This window comes from Labeo rohita, chromosome 8 (assembly GCF_022985175.1).
Source record: "Labeo rohita strain BAU-BD-2019 chromosome 8, IGBB_LRoh.1.0, whole genome shotgun sequence".
In the NCBI taxonomy this organism is placed as follows: Eukaryota; Metazoa; Chordata; class Actinopteri; order Cypriniformes; family Cyprinidae; genus Labeo; species Labeo rohita.
The window spans coordinates 15,098,088-15,120,347 of NC_066876.1; the positions used below are offsets into that span (position 1 = coordinate 15,098,088).

A 22,260-nucleotide genomic window follows, 5' to 3' on the forward strand; every position below is an offset into this window, starting at 1 on the left:
GTAGCTAACTGCAGCTCTTGAAAACCTCTTTGTCTAGTTGTTCTGTCGTTTTGTCCTCTAGCCCTCAGAGGTGACAGACCAGCCGAATTAGAGAGACTCTTACTTTAGTGCTTCTGTCACCTGTGGCCTCCAGTGAAAGTCTAATTAATTACAGGCCGTTGCCCTGCTGTAATTCACAGAAACTCTTCAGTCAAATTCTGGTTAGTGAGTGACCCGCTGGAGACTTTGGCTCTGCTGAACAAAAGTGCTCAGTCCTCAGTAGTGTACTAGGTTAAAAGGCTGTGATTTTTCTCTTAGCCAGCTTAGAACAGTTTGTACTGATGTTTTAATGCCGTTGTAGCAGTGTGTAATGTCACATGAAAAACAGGAAATGGAATACAGTGCTGCTTGAAAGTTTGTGAACCCTTTAGAATATTCTAGATTTCTGCATTTCTGAAAATTTACAAAGAGAACACAGTTAAACAAATGAGATGGAAATATATACTTTGTCATTTATTTATTATGAAAAATTATCCAGAGTTGCAAAAGTATGTGAATCTCTAGTATTAGCAGTTACTTTTAAGGTGAAATTAGAGTAGAATCTGTTCAGAAGTGTTTTCAGTCAATAGGATGACAATTAGGTGTCAGTTTATGCCCTGTTTCATTTAAAGAACAGGGATCTATTAGAGTCTGATCATGTTTGTGAAAGTGAATCATGGCACAAACAAAGGAGATCTCTGAGGACCTCAGAAAAACAGTTGTTGTTGCTCATCAGGCTGGAAAAGGTTACAAAACCATCTCTAAAGAGTTTGGACTTCACAAATCCACAGTCAGAGAGATTGTGTACAAATGGAGGAAATTCTAGACCACAGTTATCCTCCCCAGAAGTGGTCGACCAACAAAGATCACTCCAAAGCAAGATGTATAATAGTTTCTGAGGTTGCAAAGAACCCCAGGATAACTTCTAAGCAACTAAAGGTCTTTCTCACATTGGTTAATGTTGACGTTCATGAGTCCATCGCCAGGAGAACAATGAACAACCATGGTGTGCATGGCAGGGTTGCAAGATGAAATTCACAACTCTCCATAAAACACTGCTGCCTGTCTTCAGTTTGATAAAGATCATGTGGACAAGTCAGAAGGCTACTGGAAAAATGTTTTGTGGACGGATGAGACCAAAATATAGTTTTTGGTTTAAATAAGTGTTATGCTTGGAGAAAGAAAAACACTGCATTCCAGCATAAGAAGAACCTTATCCCATCTGTGAAACCTGGTGGTGGTAGTATCATGGTTTGGGCCTGCTTTGCTGCATCTGGGCCACGACGACTTGCCATCATTGGAACAATAAATTCTGAATTATACCAGTAAATTCAGTATAAAGGAAAATGTCAGGACGTCTGTCCATGAACTAAAATCTAAAGAGAAAGTGGGTCATGCAGCAAGACAACAACTCCAAGCGCACAAGTCATTCTACCAAAAAATGGTTAAACAAGGTAGTAATGTTTTGGAATGGCCGAGGCAAAGTCCGGACCTTAATCCAATTAAGATGTTGTGGAAGGACCTGAAGCAAGCATTTCTTAGGAGGAAACCCACCAACATCACAGGGTTCAAGTGTTTCTGTACTAATGAGCTAAAATTTCTTCAAGTCGTTGTGCAGGACTGATCAGCAGTTGCAAAAACGTTACCTGCAGTTAATGTTTCAAAAAATGGGTCACAACAGATACTGAAAGCAAAGGTTCACATACTTTTGCACCTCGCAAATATTTAACACTGGATCATTTTTTTAATTAACTAAATCACAGTGTATATTTTTGTCTTGTTTGTTTGATTGTATTCTCTTTGTCAACTTTAAGGACTTGTGTGAAATCTGATGATGTTTTGCATTATATTTATGCAGAAATATAGAACATTCTCTCAAGCAGCACTGTAGTAACAAAATATTTTCTTTTTTTTATACTAACATTCATAAACTTGAGGTCTGTAAGGTTTTTTTCATTTTAAGAACATTTAAAGAAGTCACTGAATAATAAATAAAAAACGTTATCTCACAATTCTGACTTTTTCTTGCAAATGCGAGTTTGTGTCTCTGTGTATAAACTTGCAATTCTGAGAACATATCAGTCAATTTTTTCCCCCTCAGAAATGAACTTTATAACTTGCTGTTGCGAGTTTTTATCTCACAGGTCTGAGAAAAAAGTCAGAATTGCGAGACGCAACAGTCAGAATTGAGGGTTATTTCTCGAAATTGCAAGTTTACATTTTGCAATTCTGACTTTATAACTTGCAATTGCGAGTTTATAATCACGCAATTCTGAGAAAAAGTCTGAATTGTGAGTAAAAAAGTCTGAATTGCCAGTTATTTGTTGCAATTGCAAAATTGTGGATTCATAAGTCACATTTCTCAAAAGTTAGAATTGCAAGTTCATATCGCAATTCTGAGTTTATAGCATTTAATTGCGAGTTTATATCTCACAATTCTCCGAAATAAGTCACATTTGTGAGAAAAAAGTTAGAATTGCAAGTTATTTCTCGCTTTTGCGAGTTTATTTCACAATTCTGACTTGATAGCTCGCAATTGCGGCTTTATAGCTCACATTTCTAAGAAAAAAGTCAGAATTGCAAAACAGTCTCGCACCTGCAAGAAAAAAGTCAGAATTGCGAGTTATTTCTCGCAACTGCAAGTTTATATCTTGCTGTTCTTATGAAATATAAAATTTATGTTTTTGACACCAAAGCCCTGACACATGTTCAAGTTATTTTATATAAAAGGAAAATGATTTAATTTAGTACAAACTGCCTGCGATTGTTGACTGATATCTGAAGTTAATGTTTATTAATATATAATGTATTTGAGGCAAACTCCTGGAGATCGCTGTCAAGTATAATGCAACCTTACCAAAAATATGAAATATATTTTTTTGACACCATCTTGCTAATCCTTATGACTTGCAATTGCAAGTATATATTTCAAAATTCTCAGAAAAAAGTCAGAACTGCAAGACACAAACTTGCATTTGCGAGAAAAAAGTCAGATTTGCAAGTTATTTCTCACATTTGCGAGTTTATATCTCACAATTCTGACTTTATAACTCGCAATTGTAGGTTTATAACTTACATTTCTTAGAAAAAAGTCAGAATTGCAAGACACAACCTCGCATTTGCAAGAATATAATCAGAATTGCGAGTTATTTCTTGCAATTGCGATTTTATATCGCAATTCTGACTTTGTAGCTTTCAATTGCAAGTTTATATCTCACAATTCTGAGAAGAAAGTCAACACTGCAAGACATAAAGAGAGAAAAAAGTCATAATTTCAGGTTATTTCTGCAATAACGAATTATATTGTCCAATTCTGACTTTAACTTGCAATTACAAGTTTGTGACTTGCAAAACTCTTTTCTTACAGTTATAATGTAACATTATAAATGTGTTTACTGTCAATTTAATGCCTCCTTGATGTTTTCCTTGATAAAGAAAACATACTCGATTTAAACAACTTGTTTAATTTTGATACTTTTATTTGAGCAGGATATCTGTTTGAAAGTTGTTTTGTAGAACGTTTGCTTGAAAAATAAATGTTGCTTGTATTGATATATTTTTTATTTAATGCAGTGACATTCATACATTTTTAAGTGTCCAAATACTTTTTGCCATCACTGTTTTCCTCTGTAATTCAGGGACACTAGATTCAGTATTGACAAACTTTTTTCTGCCTTTCACACTCTGTATTTCTCTCTTTCTTCTCAAGTGCTCTCTCAGAAGAAGAGAAGTCATCTCTCCGTGCAGGTCTCATCACTAATTTTAACGAGCCGATCAACCAGGTTAGTGTGCACATACAGTTATACACCTAAAGCACACAAACATACACACACTTGCCACATGAAGAGAAATGCAGTTCATTCCCTGACCATATGCTCTGCCTGTCCTGTTTATGATCAGGCATCCAATAAAATAAACTATCAGACATGATTGAGTACCATTAAAGTCCTCTGTTTAGTGGGTAAGAGTCTGATCTGTGGTTCTAGTGAAAGATCAATGGGCCTGGAGTCGAAAAGCACTTAAAGTCTGTGCTGTAATGTGTTGCTGAGCAATCCTGAAGACATTGATTTTTGGGGCAGTTTTATACAGTGCATTAATTTGACCCTTGAGTTTGAAAAAAGCCTGAATCATTATAAGAAAAGCCATTATAATAAAGAGGCGTGACATCCGTGAATTTGAATCAACATCTGCTGCTCTTATAATAATAATGGAAGTTATGATTAAACCAAGTTAAAGGGATATTTCAGAACACGTTAAGATATTTTTTTATGAAATTTGAGAGCTTTCTGACCCTGAGTAGACAACACAATCACCACATTCAAGGCCCAGAAAGGTAGTAATGACATTGATGAAATAGTCCATGTAACTTCAGTGGTTCAACCGTAATGTTGTGAAGATACAAGAATACTTTTTTAGAGTAATTTTTCTTCTTTCTTTTTTTTTTTTTTTTTTTTGCGCACAAAAAATATTCTCGTAGCTTCATAACATTATAGTTACTGATGTCACATGGACTATTTTGATAACGCAATCAATCATACTGACAAGTTAAAAACTTGTATTTATCATATTATTTTTCTCATTTATTACTTCATTTTTCAGTATATTTGTTTCTGTGTTCTGAAGGGTTTTTATATGGGTTGGTATTATGCACTATTGGTTTATTATTGGCTAATGACTGTACTCAATTTTTGTTGTGGAGTAACGTCACGGGCACATGAAAATTAATTGTAGGCTTAAATGTGCTTTCTTATTATAGACCATGGCTGACACTGCACAAATAGCTAGAGACTTGCATACATTAGTGAGTGAAGTAGATGTAGTACACAAACACTGCCCTGTTATTTCCATATTAGATGGAGAAGTGGAAAAACAATGTGAAATTACAATAGTAAATTCAAAATAAAATGAAGGGTTTTGTAAAAATTGTTTTAATAGTAGTATTAATATATTATAAATATGTATTAATGCATTGCTATCTTAACTGGAAGAGCGTGCTGCTAGGAACACCAAGGTCATGGCAGGTTCAGTTCTCAGGAAACGCACATAATAGTGAAATGTATATACATTAAGTGCCCTGAAAAGTGTATGCTAAATGCATAAATGTAAATGAGAACATTTATTTGGAGATGCACAGAATGCATCACTAATTATTCATATTATTACAAAACAGATCACTTGAATGGAATATTTTGGAACTTTGGTCTAATTTGCAATTGTAATCTTAGAACATCGCAGTGTAATTTGCATTGAGTGTTAGACAATCAGAACAGATTACTGCTTTGCCAGAAATCTAAACAAAACGCACACAAAAACAATTGTGCGCAGCACAACGCACAGTCTTTCCATAAATTGTGTTTCTGGCACTGAAACAATTGTCTTCAAACCTCTCTCTTTATTTATACGATGCAGGTCTGTAACAACATTTTAGGACATAGTAGTCCATTTATTAGTCAGCAATGAATATGCTAGTTTAGTCTCCCTCAGTACTGAATATTTGGTTACATTTAAAAATGTTGTAAAGTAAAATATGCTAAATTCTAAGTCTCCTCCTTCATTACCGCCACAATGTCAAAGAGATTTAATTGCTGTAATTGCTGCTTTAATGGTGGTAACACTTCTGCATTTATGGATATTGGATTAATTAATTTAATTAAAATGGTTAATTAAAATCTCATAACCGTTTAAGACGTGTTTGAAAAGGCTAAATGCCCACAGGAAGAAATGACTGTTACTTCAGTAGTCATTCGTTTCACATTTAAATGAATATTGATGTATTCACAGCCAGCTGTGAAATCTGCTGCTGGATGTGTCCTTGAAATGTAGCTTTTTGTATTGCAGATCGCCACACAGATAGCAGTGCTCATCGCTAAAGTGGCACGTCTGGATTGTCCTCGGCAGTGGCCCGAGCTGATCCCTATCCTGCTGGAGTCTGTGAAAGTTCAGGACAGTCTTCAGCAGCACAGAGCCCTGCTCACCTTCTACCACGTCACCAAGACTCTGGCCTCCAAACGCCTCGCCACTGATAGGAGACTCTTTCAGGATGTGAGTAGAGCCCTCATGCTCCTTTCCTTGAGCTGTAGTATTTTCTACTTAACCTTTTTCAATTCAATTCAGTTCAATTCAAATTTATTTGTGTAGCGCTTTTCACAATAGATATCGTTGCAAAGCAACTTTACAGCAAATGAAAGTTTTTTTACAATATATTTAGTAGTAGCTTACTAGTGGTGACTATGTCAAGATGATGTATATATGGCAGAGATGTATGGTAAAGATCAGTTAATGACTTAATCAAACAGACTGTTTGTAAGTGGTTTTATTGACGTTTTTCCCTGGTTGGAACACTGAGCAATTATCTGTTGATGCATTTCAGTAAGTTGTACTGTTCAGTAGGGGTGGGCGGTGGGGGGAAATTCGAATTTTTTCGGGGTGTGTAGGGCAGTGGTGGACAAAGTACACAAGTCAAGTACTTGAGTAAAAGTACAGATACGTATAATAAAATATTACTCCAGTAAAAGTAAAAGTGCTCCTTTTTCAATTTTACTCTAGTGAAAGTACATAACCACTATATGGAGTATAAATATGTTTTTGTTGTTGATATGGACTATGTTGATGAGAGTGATGTAGTAATATTCAATGTGAAGCTTACACTGCGATGTACCTGAGAGAAAACAAATTTGACCATCTAATTTTCACCAAAAAGAAAAAGTGTTTTAAAGCTTGTTGTTTTGCATAACGTCACAGTTATATATGACATGAGAATAAGACCTGAAGTTAGCAAGAACATTTTAAGGAAAATATAATTATATTTTCATAATGATTTTTTCCTTTCAAACATTGTCTGTGTAAAAACACACCTGGCCAGTTGCCCCCAGAGGGCATCACTTCCCACTTCAATAATTACTGTAGTTACCATGTTCTGAACATCACATCCTTTCTTTTTCCCTCGGATGTAATCTATCTAGGTTGTTGAATAAAAATATTTGGACTTTATATCTAAAAATGACCTCAACTTAGCACCAGCTGGCTTGTTAGCTGGACAGTTAGCGTCAGCTAACAACATTTACTTATTTTCAGTGTGGTTATGAATAAACATTCATATCTGTCTATTCTAGTTGATCCAAACAATATAAAAATGTATACTGTTGCTAAACAATATAAAAATAGACGTCATGTAGGGTTACAAAACTGCTAACATTACAGCAGCGGGGAATATGAACGTGCATGAGTTAGTTTATTTAATCTATTATTTAAATTTTTCGTTTTTGACCTAAAACAGAGACACTGATGTTGATGTGTCTGAATTCAAGCATTTCAGAAACAGATCACCCTTTACAGCAGATGTAATTCACAAACAACGGACAGCTTTGACGTAAATATGATTTTCAGTTACAATAATTAATCCTAAAATTCGACATTAGTAACTTACTTTTCGCAGCATCAGTTGTGCGTGCACACAAGATCTCCCGGTTCTTACTTGTGAATTCAGTTGACTGGAGACTTGCTTTAAACGGTTCATTTGAATCAATGAGTTGTCGACTCGAGAACAGCTGCAATCGGATCATTCCAATTCGTGAATGAATCGTTTGGTGCGATTGGCGAATCAATTTAACAGGTTCATTGAAAAGAATCAGTTTGTTCATGAATCAGACACCGCTTCTGCGTCTCAGAGCACGTAGCAAAGGAGTAACGATATGTTTTATGAAATGTAGTGAAGTAAAAAGTACGATCTTATGCTTTGGAATGTAGTGAAGTAAAAGTGAAAGTTACTCAAAATAAAAGTACTCCACAGGAGTAGTGACAGGTGTTTAGACAGGTGTTTCTCCTCATCAGTCCAAAACAAGTCCAATAATATGCATCCATAGAAAAAAATGGGCCTCACGTGGCTCCGGGGGTGGGGGGGCGTTAATAAAGGCCTCCTGTAGCGAATCGATGTGTTTTTGTAAGAAAAATATCCAAATTTAAAACGTAAGAATCACTTTAATCTAGCTTGCGCTAACAGTTGTACACAGAACTTGCTAACCAGTCACAACACATTTAGCTTTTCGGAAGGCTGACCTTCATTAAACCCGAAACTAATCGAGCCTTATGTGCCAGGCTGGGAGAAATGTATTGTACTAATGTAAATTATGTTAAAAATAATGCGTTTTTCAAACCATCAAGCATGAAGCATGTTCTAGTACACCCCCAAAACAAAATCAAGACTTTGAAAAAGAGCATAAATAGTGTTTTGTGAAGTTCCTCCTGAACTCGTTCAGAAATTATGGTGCATTGCTATTATTATTATTTTTTTTTTTTTCTAATATAATGCATGCATTACAAATATATGATTTTGAAAATGCAAATGCAATACTGTAGTAATAAATACAATACTATAGTGCATAGTCTGTGCATAGGTGCATTCACATGCATATATTTATTAATATTCATAATTATTGTTATCATTATTATTAGTTTTTTATTTATTACCTGGGCATGAGCCTTTTTTCAACCTTCTTTGATTAGAGAGAGCATCTTAGAGAGCAGCTTTCATTGTCGTGGACTATCATTCATCATTTTTCTTCTCTACTATCACGCGCCTCTAGGAGGCACTGTTCAGCTGCGCACACGTACACCCTCTGCCCCAGTTCACCGAGCATCCCAGGAGATGTATGAGCACTCCTGTGTGAAATATCAGCAGATGTTTTGACTTGGAGCGGCATCACATTTCCCCCTCCTCTGCATTTCACTGACGTTCTGATGTGCCGCTAGAACTGCGGAGATAAGACACCTGTACCTTCCCATGTTGTAGCAAGACTCGTAATTTTGACAAGTGATTTATCACCAGCATTTGTTCATGTTAATGCAGGTCCTTTCTTCTCCACCAAGATATAATTTTCATTTAACCTTTGAAATCTCTTTTTTTCCTATGTCAGAGCTTTCTTCCTTCACATTCCACTGGTTCCCAACCAGAAAACGATTTTATGTTTTCTTTGTTAAACCTGTAAAACATAAGTCAGAAATTAGTGATATTTTTAAACGAGAGCCAATTAAGTCTTGAGAACGTTTCTGCATGAGTTCCTCCTGAACTCTTAAAATCTCATGTACCTCATTAAAGGCGAAAACTACTTGGGAAGTCTGTGTTTTTTTCTACAGTATCTGTAGTTTAAAGTCAATTATGCTAATATTGATCTCTTTATTATAAGAAATAATAATGCTGAATATAATATCCAAAATAAATCGAGAGATTCAGTGTTGATGAATGGGTGTTATTAATGTGGTTTTGGGGGCACATGAGACAAAAAATGCTGAAAACACTAGCTTAAAACAATAAATCTCAAATACCTATTTCTTCATTTACAAATAAAATGAATGCAAAATATCTCAAATGTGTTTTTGACCAGATAAATGAGTCAGTTTGGCTTGATGACCAACATTCTTCAAAATATGTACTTATAAGTTTCACAAAAGAAAACAAATCAAGAAATAACATTGAAATAACTTTTGTTTTTGGTTGAACTGTCCCCTTTTAAAGCTGCTATTTGACATGCTGTTTGGGCTTTAAAAGACCCCTAGAGGAAAGGTTACTTTTTTTTATACAGACTCGTAAAGCACTGTCCAAGCTCACTGTAATAAAACAAGATTAATGACTAGTGGGTGTGAGCAGGCTAACAAGACTGAATTGAGTGTCCATATGGGAAGTATAGTCATCAGCCATGGTCATAAACAGATCTGATTTTATTGTGTTGGCATAAGGCTCTCCGCTGGCATCACATTAGCCTTGAGGTTTTCAGAGAGGAAATCCGTGACTCACTAATTCAAAGCAGAAGTGTGCTTCAGCACATCAGTGGAGCTGCACAGTATGTGGCATTTATGAATGCGCCACAAGTTCATTTCGAATTCATAACATGATGCGTCTAAAGGTGTGACAAACACACAAGCTCCTCTCATCCAGGTGCTTATCACATGGGACCTTTTGTCATTGTTGGTATTCAGTATGTACAGTGGTGGCCAAAAGTATTAGAACACTAGTACTCAGTTATTTCTATCTTTTGCTGTTGTTTGTCAGTAGGAAATATCAGTTTATATTTCCAAACATTCATTTTGTCATAACTTGTATAATAATGCACAAGGAGTCTGACAATAGCCAGTGCTCCACACAGAGATCTGATTTCATCATCATTCAGTCTGTAAATGTTCGGAAATGTTTTGGAAAACTGATATTTTGTACTGACACACTACAGCAAGTGATAGAAATAACTGACTTAAAGGAGTAGTTCACTTCCAGAACAAAAATGTACAGATAATGTACTCACCCCGTTGTGGTCCGAGATGTTCATGCCTTCTTTCTTCAGTTGTAAAGAATTTTTTTTTTTTTTTTGAGAAAAACATTTCAGGAATTATCTCCACGTAGTGGACTTCAATGGTGCCTGTGAGTTAAAACATCTAAAATGCACTGTAAGGCCCTGATCAGACAGAACACGTTTTTGCAGTAAGAGGCGCCTTTTTTAAATTGTTTTCTACTGGCAGTGAGCATTATGCGCGCTGTTTATGCGCCCCCGGGTACCTCGCGTTTTAACCGCTTGCTGCGCCTCACGTTTTTTCCGAAGCGCTCTGAGCGCCTCAAGTTGAAAAAAAGCAACTCTGAGACGAAATGCGCCCGACGTCATCGCGTTTTTTTCCATCGTCCAATCGAATGAATGGAGAGGCGGGACTTCCGTTGTGGTGACGAAAGTTTACAGTTGCTTAGAAAGTCCGGAGACTGCAGTGATGGAGGAGAAACATTTGGTGTCTATCGTGGGTTACCCAGAGCTGTATTTTTTTTTAAGGTTTTTGCTATTATGACAGTTTACTTAACAGCAAAAACCAAAGATTTTAGAGCGCTCGTGCTATAACCCTTCGATTAGACTGACAGGACTGCTGATTTGATGGTTTCCTAGCAACATAATCTTGTCTAGCTCTGCCATGCGCATGCCTACTCTGTGTAATCCGGGTCAATGCAGCTAGAGTATGTCAAAAAACTCCCATCTTATTTTCTCCTCAACTTTAAAATCGTCCTACATTGCTGCGAAAGTACAGACCCAGTGCTTACAAAGTGAACATGCAAAGAAGGTCAAACACACTTTACAAAAAAAGGTAAAACAGTGATGTAGGACGATTTTAAAGTTGGAGTAGAAAATGAGATTTTCAACATACCCTAACTGTATTGACCCGGATTACACAGACTACGCATGCGCATCACAGAGCTAGACAAGATGAGCATTTGAGGTTACAAAGTATATATATTTTTTGGAAAATGACCGATTGTTTTGCTAGACAAGACCTTTCCTCGGCTGGGATCATTTAGGGCCCTTTGAAGCTGCATTTAAACTGCATTTTGGACGTTTAAACTTGTGGGCAACATTGAAGTCCACTATATGGAGATAATTTCTGAAATGCTTTCCTCAAAAAACATAATTTCTTTATGAATGAAGAAAGAAAGGCATGAACATCTTGGATGACAACGGGGGGGAGGCGACATTATCTGTAAATTTTTGTTCTGGAAGTGAACTACTTCTTTAAAACCACTTTCTAGCTGGTGAGACTACTAATACTAAAGTTCTAATAATTTTGGCCACCACTGTGTTACGTGCACAGTTATAATTTGGTCTCAAATACTTTAAAAATTGACTTCAGAGTTATTACAGTAATATTTTCTCTGAATATCATGACAGTGCATTCTTTTTCCCTCTCTGGTCTTCCACGGCAGTGTTTTAACATGATGACAGTAGCTGTTTTAATATCCAGAGGTTTAAAGACATTGATGTTCAGACCACACAGCCAGCATGCAACCTCTGTTTTTAAAACTGCTTGTCTGTGTTTTATTGAGTGAGCATTTACAGAAAGAAAACATGTCGGGAGTTGTGCAGTGTGGAGCTGACAGCAGTTGATATAATTGCTCTTTGAGTGCAAGGATCATTTAAAAGTCTTAGCAGTAACAAAGAAAAAGCAAAAAGTAGTGCAGTGTAATGGATTTTCATAGTTAAATGTTTCTTTTTGGTGTGTATTTGTTTTTTGTTTTTTGCATCTGCTGCATCGACATGGATCAGGCTGACTATACACTTAAATATTATATTTTTCATTAATCCTCAATACACTGAACAGCCACAACATTAAAACTACTGACAGATGAAGCGAATAATTGATTATATCATTACAAAGGCAACTGTCGAAGGGGTGGAATATATTAGGCAACAACTAAACAGTCAGGTCTTGAATTTCATCTGTTGGAAGCAGAAAAAATGAGTGACTTTGGCCACGTCTACATTATTCCGGATACATTTGAAAACGGAGATTTAATTTTAAAATGCTCTCTGTCCATACTAGCATTTTCAAGCTTTTCCCAAAAGTTCCTCATCCACACTGAAATGTTGGAAAACATTTACATTTGCCTTACTGTGCATGTGTAAAACCTCATTAAAAGCTCACTGAGATGATACAGATGGAACAGACATAAGTTTTCTTGTGGCGGGATGAGGAAGTTGGACTGACTCCCTATTATATGTCTGCTCTAAAACGCAGCTGCCCTTATGTTTTGTCGAGGGACAGCAGTTGAGTAGATTTTTCTATTGTCTTTGTAGGACTGTAGTATGAAGAGTGTACAAAATGACATATCTTTAGCAACAGTGTGAAAGTAGCACATAACAGGCACGATATTGGTACAAACATAAATATCAATAGATACAATGTGCGTCACATGACTAAACATGCATCAGTGTCTTCAAAAGCCTCTGTTTTCACAGTCCACAATATAGAAACTGGAAACGGTTTTCAAATTTTCCTCTTTTCCTTAACAAAAACACTGTCTCAGTGTGGACGCAAAGCCAAAACGAAGAGAAAAAGATGTGGTTTCAAACAAAAAAACGTATTAGTGTGCACAAGGCTTTTGGCAAGGGCCAAATAGTGATGACTAGAATAGATGATTTGAGTCAAAACAACTTTGAAACAGCAAGACTTGTGGGGTATTTGCGTTATTCAGTGGTTAGAACCAAAAAAGGGATGCAAGGCAGGACAGTCAGTGAATCAGCGTCAGGTAGCCCGAGGCTCACTGATGAACGTGGGGAGCAAAGGCTAGCCCGTCTGGTTGGATCACACAGAAGAACTGCTGTAGCCCGAATTGCTGGTCGTGACAGAAAGGTGTTAGAACACACAGTGCATCGCAGTTTGCTGCATATGGGAAGAAACCAGGCTGGTGGATTGAAGTTGTGTTATGCTCTAGGCAATGTTCTGCTGGGAGACCGTAGGTGCTGGCATTCATGTAAATGTTACTCTGACAAACTTGGTAAACTTTTTGAGTTTTTTTGAGCAACATGGCAAAGAGTTCAAGGTGCTGCCTTAGCGTCCAAAATCCCCAGATCTCAATCTGATGTCTCATGTCTTTCTTTCTTCAGTCAAAAAAGAAATGAAGGTTTTTGAGGAAAACATTTCAGAATTTTTCTCCATGTAATGGAGAGTCAGTGGGTTAAATGTCCAAATTGCAGTTTCAATACAGCTTCAGAGAACATAATCCCAGTTGAGGAATAAAGGTCTTATCTAGTGAAATGATCGGGTCATTTTTTTAAACAAATAAAGATGTAGATACTTTTTAACAACAAATGCTTGTCTTGCACTAGCTCTGCGACGTGCATGCGTGGCTTCACGCGTTGCATAATCACGTTGGAAAGGTTACATGGGGTTAGTTCTTTGTGTGTACTTCAGTTCAAAAAGGTAGGGTAGAGTGAAATACTCCATCTCATTTTCTCCTCCAATTTCATGATAGTCCAACATCATTATTTTACCTTTTTTTGTAAATGGCATTTGACTTTCTTTGCACGTTCAAGGCTCTACACTTACTTAAAAAATTTAGGAGAACAGTCAAAATTTTAAGAGCATCTTCTAATCAATAATCAAAAAAACTGATCAAAAAATTAGCCTTCCCATTACGAAGTGATATTTGACTACTTAAAGTGCTTTACAGGGGAATTTAGTTTTTTCCTTTGTAATGGCATTTTTCGAACTTTATTGTGTAAGTATGTCATCTTTTATGTCAATTTTTTTTTTTTATTCTATTTTTTAAGATTTTAAAATTCAGTCAGTCGCACATGGTGCTCCTGAATTTTTTTTCATAGTTGCACGCGGTAGTTTTCAATCGCAATTGCGACTGAAATGGTCGCGCTGTAGAGCCCTGATGTTCGCTTTGTAAACACTGGATTGTTACATGTCACACGTGACCTTTCCAACGTGACTATGTAATGCGTGAAGTTGAGCAAGTGCAAGATGAGCATTTGTGGTTTAAAAAGTATATAAATGGACCTTCAACCCGTTGGTTCCTATTGAAGTCCACTATGTGGAGACTATATGGAATTCCTGGAATGTTTTCTTCAAAAACCTTAATTTGTTTTTGACTGAAGATCACATGGGGGCAAATAAATTATCAGGAAATATTTGTTCTGAAAGTAAACTTATCCTAAGACTGTATTGTCAGGTTAGTTTCTGGCTTTGAACTTGATGTAAATAGCCCTTAAAAGTGAGTCAGAGTTTATAAGTAGTTTACTGGTACAGTTATATCATGTGGCGTGTTTTCATTACGCTTCCCATCTGGTAAAAGATGTCATAGTCAAGCCCAGGGCGCTTATCCGTACACGCTGTGGGTCCTGAACCCCTCAGCATCATATTCAGTATTCAACAAGCGTTCACTCGCTTTTGGAGGCTCCTGGAGCTCAGTAAAATTCTCCAGTGGTTGTATTGTAATGAGACATGCCAGGTGCTTTGCTGTTGATAACTCCCAAGTCTAGAGGCCCAATACACCTCAAAGCTCCAGAACTGATATTTCTTATTTAGGCTAGGCAGCGAACACCTGCCATAGGCATATTTAATTGTGTGCACATGTGACAATCTTCATCTGGAGGTGGGGATTGTATGTAAACCACAGCTGCATGCGGTATTCCTCAGTATTTAGCAACTTGGGAGCAAAGTTGCTTGTAATCTTTCTTCTAGCTAATGAAACGGCACCGAACACGCGTCTTCTGTTGAACAGTGATACGAGCCGCTGTGTATTGTGAGGAATTAGCACAAATTTTCCCACCTGTCTTTGTAAAAAAGTTTCTTCAAATTGACTGCGGTCCAAAAAAATTAAGTTGCTTGGATGTAAAGATGATGGATTGGCTGTGCTCACCGCACCAATGACGGCAATTTGTTTCAGGTGGGTTTGAGTCACTTCGAGGATTTATTTGCTAATAAACTTTGAAGATGTGAAATCTGCCTCTTTGCTGTAAAGATACACGTAGCGCGGAGATGATTTTGAAAAATGGCATGTGCGTTTTTTTCTCTTCAACTTCTAGTTTGTTTTCTGTCTTGCGTTGTAAATTAGTCTGCATTTATTGAGTGCTAGAGTGAATTCACAACCTAGGTGAAGAATAGATGACATAAATTGTCATCATTGGGAAAAATCGGGCTAACCTTGAGCACAGAGAAACTGGGATGAGTGCTTTAATGCCAGTGCTATAACGGCCACGCTTTCAGTATATCATGTCAAACAAAGCATTGACGTGTAGAGGCTGAAAGTGGTGTTCGGTTTTATCAGGCATTTCCTATAACTTGGGACCTGTTTACAACTGGTATTAAGAGCCAGGGCAAGGTCTGTAATACTTTGAGTACAACGTTTGTTGGCATTCGCATTTATCTCAGTACCAGCACATTTTCGATCCACCTTTTTCTGAACATGGAAGTCTCGCCTGACTGGAGCACGGTGCTTTACATATTCGGTCTCTGGTGTTTCTAGTCAATAATATAGCGTTAAACGTGCACGTTTTTAAAGTTATACTAAAAAGCCATTTTAACATGGATTTCTATGCAGCACGAAAGCACCCAAATGGAATTTAGAATGCTTCATGGCGTCTCTCATCGGTTACTCAGGAAAAAGGTGGATATTATATTGTCATATTAGTGATATTGTGATGTTTACAAAATAGTTTTTATTCGAATACACTTTGGAATGCTAACATTGGATAAAGCTGCACTTTTCAGGCCCTGTTTACACTAGTGCGTTTTCAATTTAAAATGAGGACGATCTTCATATACACTGATGTTTTCACTGGGTCTCCATCCACACTGCCCAACCAAAAACTCATCACATGACCTTTTATGCAGGTACAACCATAGATATGCATAGGTAGATGCCCTAATATTTAGATGGCGGATGTGTCAAGTTCCTGAAGTGGTCAAAAGGAGCATCTACCTATACATATCTATAGGTACAACAGTGAGCACAATGTTTTTTTTTACATGGTCGGCAACTGTACGCAGAGCGAATGTGGCCATCGTTTTCTGAAGTCTCCATTTTGGTGCATTTCCACTGAAACGCAACCTTGGAGTTTTCAAACTAAAATGGGGTCTGCAGCGTTTTCTCAGTTTTCGAGGGTCGAAAATGCAGGAGAAGTGTGAACAACAGGCGTAACTATAGCAAAAGTTATGTGTTTTAAACTGAAAATGCATGCCTTGCTTTTGTTTTGTTTTTTGTTTTGCTTGGGCTGTGAGTTTTTTGTATTGTCTGGCAAAAAATTTGTCTTTACTTTGTTTTAATTTGTTTTGTCAACGCTGTCATTTTGTTGTGTTTTGGTTTGTTTTTGTGTTTTAACTTTTGTTTTACTGTTTTGTTTTTGTATAAAGATTAATCTTGACAGGGTGATCAGTAATTTTTTACTTGTAAGGGGTTAACTGTACACTGATATTTTAAAAATCTTGGGACTTTGATTATTCAGCTTTCGCAATTAGTCAAAATATTGACTTATACATATTCTAACAATTAAGGTCACTTCAGCTTTTGAAATTCATATTATGTATTTACAATGATTAAACTATTAATTTATACAAATAGATGCACTACCAGTCAAAGGTTTGTGCACAGTAAGATTTTTAATGTTTTTTTTTCTTTTTTTAAAGAATCTCTTCTGCTCACTAAGCCTGCATTTATTTGTACCAGTGTACAGTAAATTTTTGAAAAAATTTTACTATTTAAAATAACTGTTTTTGTATTTAAATATTTTGAAATGTAATTTATTCCTGTGATTTCAAAGCTGAATTTTTTGCATCATTACTCCAGTCCCATGATCCTTCAGAAATCATTCTAATATTCTGATTTGCTGCTCAAAAAAATAGTTATTATTATTATTATTATTATTATTATGTTGAATACAGTGGAGTAGAATTGTATCAGGTTTTTCAGAATTTCTATTAATTTTCTTCACAAAACAAAACAAAAACAAAAACGAGAAAGATGCTGACTCCAAGCTTTTGAAGGGTATAATGTTACAAAAGCTTTTTATTTCATATAAAGGCTGATCTTTGGATCTTTTCTATTTATCAAAGAATCCTGAAAAAATGTACTCAGTTGTTTTAAATATTGATAATTATAATACTATGTTATAATACTGTGTTTCTCGAACAGCAAATCAGCATATTAGATTGATTTCTGAAGGATCATGTGATACTGAGGACTGGAGTAATGATGGTAAAAATGCAGCTTTGATCACAGTAATAAATTAAATTTTAATATATATTTAAATAGAAAGCAGTTTTTTTTAATTGTTAAACTATTTCAAAATATTACTGTTTTGCTGTATTTTGCATCAATAAATGCAGGCTTGGTGAGTAGAAGAGAATTCATTAAAACATTAAAAATCTTACTATTCAAAAACACATGATTGGTAGTGTATATTCTTCAGTGATATTGGTATTTTTAACGAATCTGTACCTGTATTTAGCATTGACCACTTGTGATCGATCACCCAAAACAGGTGTTAATATCAAGTGCAAATTCAGTCTATTTATCTAATGTCTAATCATCATTGCACCAGGAGGAGGACATGGCCAAGTGTGAACATTTACACTAGAGTATATCTATTCAAGTCAGGCCAACAATTTAAAAAACTTTCCCCAACCTCAATTTTGGGTGAGGGCAACTGCCAACAAATAGCTTTGCATCCTCACTGTTCATCTTCAACTGTGATTATTTTCTCTGCCAGTTTTCAGACGTTAATGTCAGCCACACACATTTGTTGGGAAAATGCTACGAGTCCATTGCTTGACTATAAATTCAGAGTATAGGTGAAATGTTCACGTTTCTATTGACAGGTTACACTTAAGTTATTTTAGTTTGGAGAGGAAGGAAATAATTAGTTTAGTTTGACCCCTCCATCTGACCTGCAGCACGACATAAGCTGCTGCTTGTGTTAATGGTTGTGCCATGTTTTGTACGGCGGCCAGTAATGATTGGATTATGTAGAATTCATTATGACATTAGGTTATATATAAGAACTTCAGTTTCCATGGTAATTTAGCAAGTACTGTATATTCTTAAGTGCATGATATGCTTTTGGTAATGAAGCTAATTTGAATGTGATTATTGCAGTGGTTCTTTCACTCTGGCTTTTGGTAATTGCTGATTTCACCTGTTGCTAGGCTGTGTTCACAAGTCCGTGTCATACCATACAAATGCACAAATAACAAAAAACCCTCAAGCTGTTGGAGAGTTTTTTTTTTTTTTAAAATGTGCTTCACAGTCTACACATTATTTGCTCCCATGATAACTATCATTTGCCACCTGGTCTTTCCAACAGTTGCTACATTTGCACTACAAATGGCAAATAACTATTTTGAGCCTTTTGGCAAATGTAAACAGCATTTGCAGCCTAGATCAAAATTTCAATACTAATTGTGCTGAAAAAAAGTACCGTCCTTGCAGATGCACAAATTGGACACCTTTTGCATATTCTACAGATGGTCTTTCATCTGTAAAATGAGGATGTTGACGTCTTTCAGAACAAGAACATTTTGCAGTATATCAAATGGCAGTCTGCTGATTGAGGTAGAAGAACTCTTCGCTTTTGTTGCTTTTGAAAATGCTTTTTTTAAAGCGAGGATAATAAATCAGTGGCATGTGATGGTGTCTGAAATGAGGAGGCAAAGGCACCTCTCTTGGAGATATTTTTTTCAATGTTCCAGTTCTATGTGAAGTTTATGTAATAAACTGTAGTATTTAAATATAAATTGATGTAATGAAATTAATCGCAATGTACTTTTTTATATTAATTGAATAATTCATTATTTTAAATTATGTATATTTATTGACATTATTAAAGGAGAACTCCACTTCTAGAACAACAATTCACAAATAATTTACTCACTCCCTTGTCATCCAAGATGTTTATGTCTTTCTGTCTTCAGTCGTGAAGAAACTGATTTTTGAGGAAAACATTTCAGGATTTTTCTCCATATAAAGGACTTCATTGGTTCCCCTGATTTTGAACTTCCAAAATGTAGTTTAAATGCAGCTTTGAAGGGCTCTAAATGATACCAGGCGAGGAAGTAGGGTCTTATCTAGCGAAACGATCTGTCATTTTTTCGTAATTTTTTTTTTTTTTTTTATACTTTTTAACCACAAAAGCTTGTGTAGCACAGACGCTGGGATGTACGTTCACGATGCTATGTACTATTGAATCACGTCGAAAGGTCACGCGGAACTACAGACCCAGTGTTTACAAAGCGAACGCGCAAAGACTAAGAAAGTGCAAGTAAGTTTGTAAAAGCTGTTTACAAACAAAAAGGTACAACGATGTCCTCCTTTCAAGTTGTAGGAAAAAATAAGATGGAGTTTTTCGCCATACTCAGTACACAGACAATGAACTTACACGTGATTCGTAGTAGTGATGGGAAGTTCAGATCATTTTACCGACTTGGACCTTTGAGTCTCTTTCAGCAAAATGAACAATTCTTTTTTCGAGTCATTTCGTTAATTTTAGCAAAATATAATTAAAATGTTACGCGTTACTTCCCTAACACATCTACTGCTTACACAAACGTTGATCACACTACAAACAAGACAAAACTATAATGCTATAAGAAACAGAAACCTCACCTCTTAAAGAAAAAAATGACAGATCGTTTCGCTAGATAAGACCCTTCTTCCTTGGCTGGGATCATTTAGAGCCCTTTGAAGCTGCATTTAAACTACATTTTGGAAGTTCAAAATCGGGGCACCAATGAAGTCCATTATATGGAGAAAAATCCTGACATGTTTTTCTCAAACCATAATTTCTTTACGACTGAAGACAGAAAGACATGAACGTCTTGAATGACAAGATGAGTGCGCAGGGGCTATTTTTAGCTACAGGCCAAAAAAAAAAAAAAAAAAAAAAGTCAAATTACAGTTTTTCAGTGTTCACGCAAACAATCTGTTCTGTGAAAATAGTAATTGCTAATTGTGACTGGTTTGGTCAGCACAGTTCACGTATTATTTTCGTGTGGAGGCTGTAAACGACAACAACGCATTTGTGATGTTTAGGGGTCATTTTATAATTGTGGGTACATCTCATGTCAGTGAAGTATATTTTTTATATATTTTCATCAATATAAAGCCCTATGCTTAATTTTCTAGTACAAAATTATATTTTTCCCAATCTCACTAATATGTGACCCTGGACCACAAAACCAGTCATAAGGGTCAATTTTTCCAAATTGAGATTAAACATCATCTGAAAGCTGAATAAATAATCTGTCCATCATTGTATGGTTTGCTATGATAGAACAATATTTGGTCGAGATACAACTATTTGAAAATCTGGAATCTGAGGGTGCAAAACAATTAAAATATTGAGAAAATAACCTTTAAAGTTGTTCAAATAAAGTTCTTAACATTGCATATTACTAATCAAAAATTAAGTTTTGATATATTTACAGTAGGAATTTTACAAAATATCTTCATGGAACATGATCTTTACTTAATATCCTAATGATTTTTGGCATAAAACAAAAATCAATAATTTTGACCCATACAATGTGTTTTTGGCTATTGCTACAAATATACCCCAGCGACTTAAGACTGGTTTTGTGGTCCAGGGTCACATATATGTTGACACAGCCATATTCTTTGCTCAGAAATGATGTTCATATCACATACAACCCTGGTCTTCAGCTGTTCGATTTTGTAAAGTTGCTCATTCTGCTCTGCATTTAAGCATGACAATTACCTGAAATATAAATTAATTTCATAGTTTTGCCTTCAGTTAGATTAAGTTATGAAGACATTTATATGTGCGCTTCAAAAATAAGAAGTGTTTATTGTGATATAAACACTAGAAGTGATGAAACACTAGAAGTTGTGTCCTCTCTCTTTCCCATAATATTGGTTAAACTAGCAAACCTGTGTCAAGAGTGGATTAATTGACTGTCAACACTGTTACACAAGTATTATTGCTGCACATTATAACAAGGCAGTTTAACTAAAACTTATGTTTTGTTTATGAAAATATATTTCTAAACATACCATATGCTTAGTAGTTCTAGGCTCACAAATGTCAACTAAGTTACCTGTCAACTCTGTTACCCAATAAAAGTAATATGGTAGACAGTAGCAAACATAGATGGTGTTTTGTGCACGTATTTCTACAGATCACCTTTATTTATATAGCACTTTATATAATATAGATTGCTTCAAAGCAGCTATGTAAGGTCATGTTAAGGTTTTTTGGGGAAACAGGAAAACTTTTTTCTTCATATTATCAAATTTACCCCTAATTATAGAATGACCCTTAAGTTTAAGATGGAATGGCAAGTGTGAACACATGAATCATATATCGGTCACAATTGAAAGAAAGTATAAATGGATATAGGTAACAAATCAGAATTGGGCATCAAGACCTGCAGTGTGAATGAGGCCTTATATAGGTCAATATATATAGAAATGCTCTGTTTTATTGTCCTGTCCATTGTGGGCACATCCTATTACCTGCATTCCCCAACCATCCGTTCACTAGATGCTCTGCCTGTAGCGACAGGTCAGGTGTGTGTTTGTGCCTTCTGCAACCTTATGGCTATTGCAGTGGTGTAAATGATGTGCCACATGTGCAAGACCAATGTACGTCCAGGGAAATACAGTATACTGTGATCACAACCTTATGTGTTAAAGCATCACCGACAGCAGATTAATATGATCCTGTTGAGTTGGATTTGACAGAAGAAAGCGTTCTGTGACCTCAATCGGAAGTCATTATTGATTACTTGTAGGGTGGTGTGTGACACAAATATGGATGTTTTTTATGTGAAATATAATGAAATAAATATTGATATTGCTGCTGCTTTGTGATCGTGCTTGTGGAAACCTACAGATCAGGCAGTATAAATAATAATGCAACACCTTTGAGTTCTGATGTAATGTGTAGAAATGCACTTGCATGCGCAGGCTAAAGTTAA

General features: G+C 36.0%; 1 protein-coding gene across 2 annotated transcripts in view; it reads left to right on the forward strand.

Annotated features, from left to right (window-relative positions):
- Positions 1–22,260, forward strand: part of ipo11 (importin 11) — a 207,586-nt gene that overhangs the window by 17,318 nt on the left and 168,008 nt on the right. For both annotated transcript variants that reach the window (XM_051117440.1, XM_051117439.1), the window contains 2 exons: positions 3,728–3,800; positions 5,857–6,060. In XM_051117440.1, the coding sequence (XP_050973397.1) occupies positions 3,728–3,800; positions 5,857–6,060 (277 nt within the window). The remainder of the gene's footprint in view (positions 1–3,727; positions 3,801–5,856; positions 6,061–22,260) is intronic.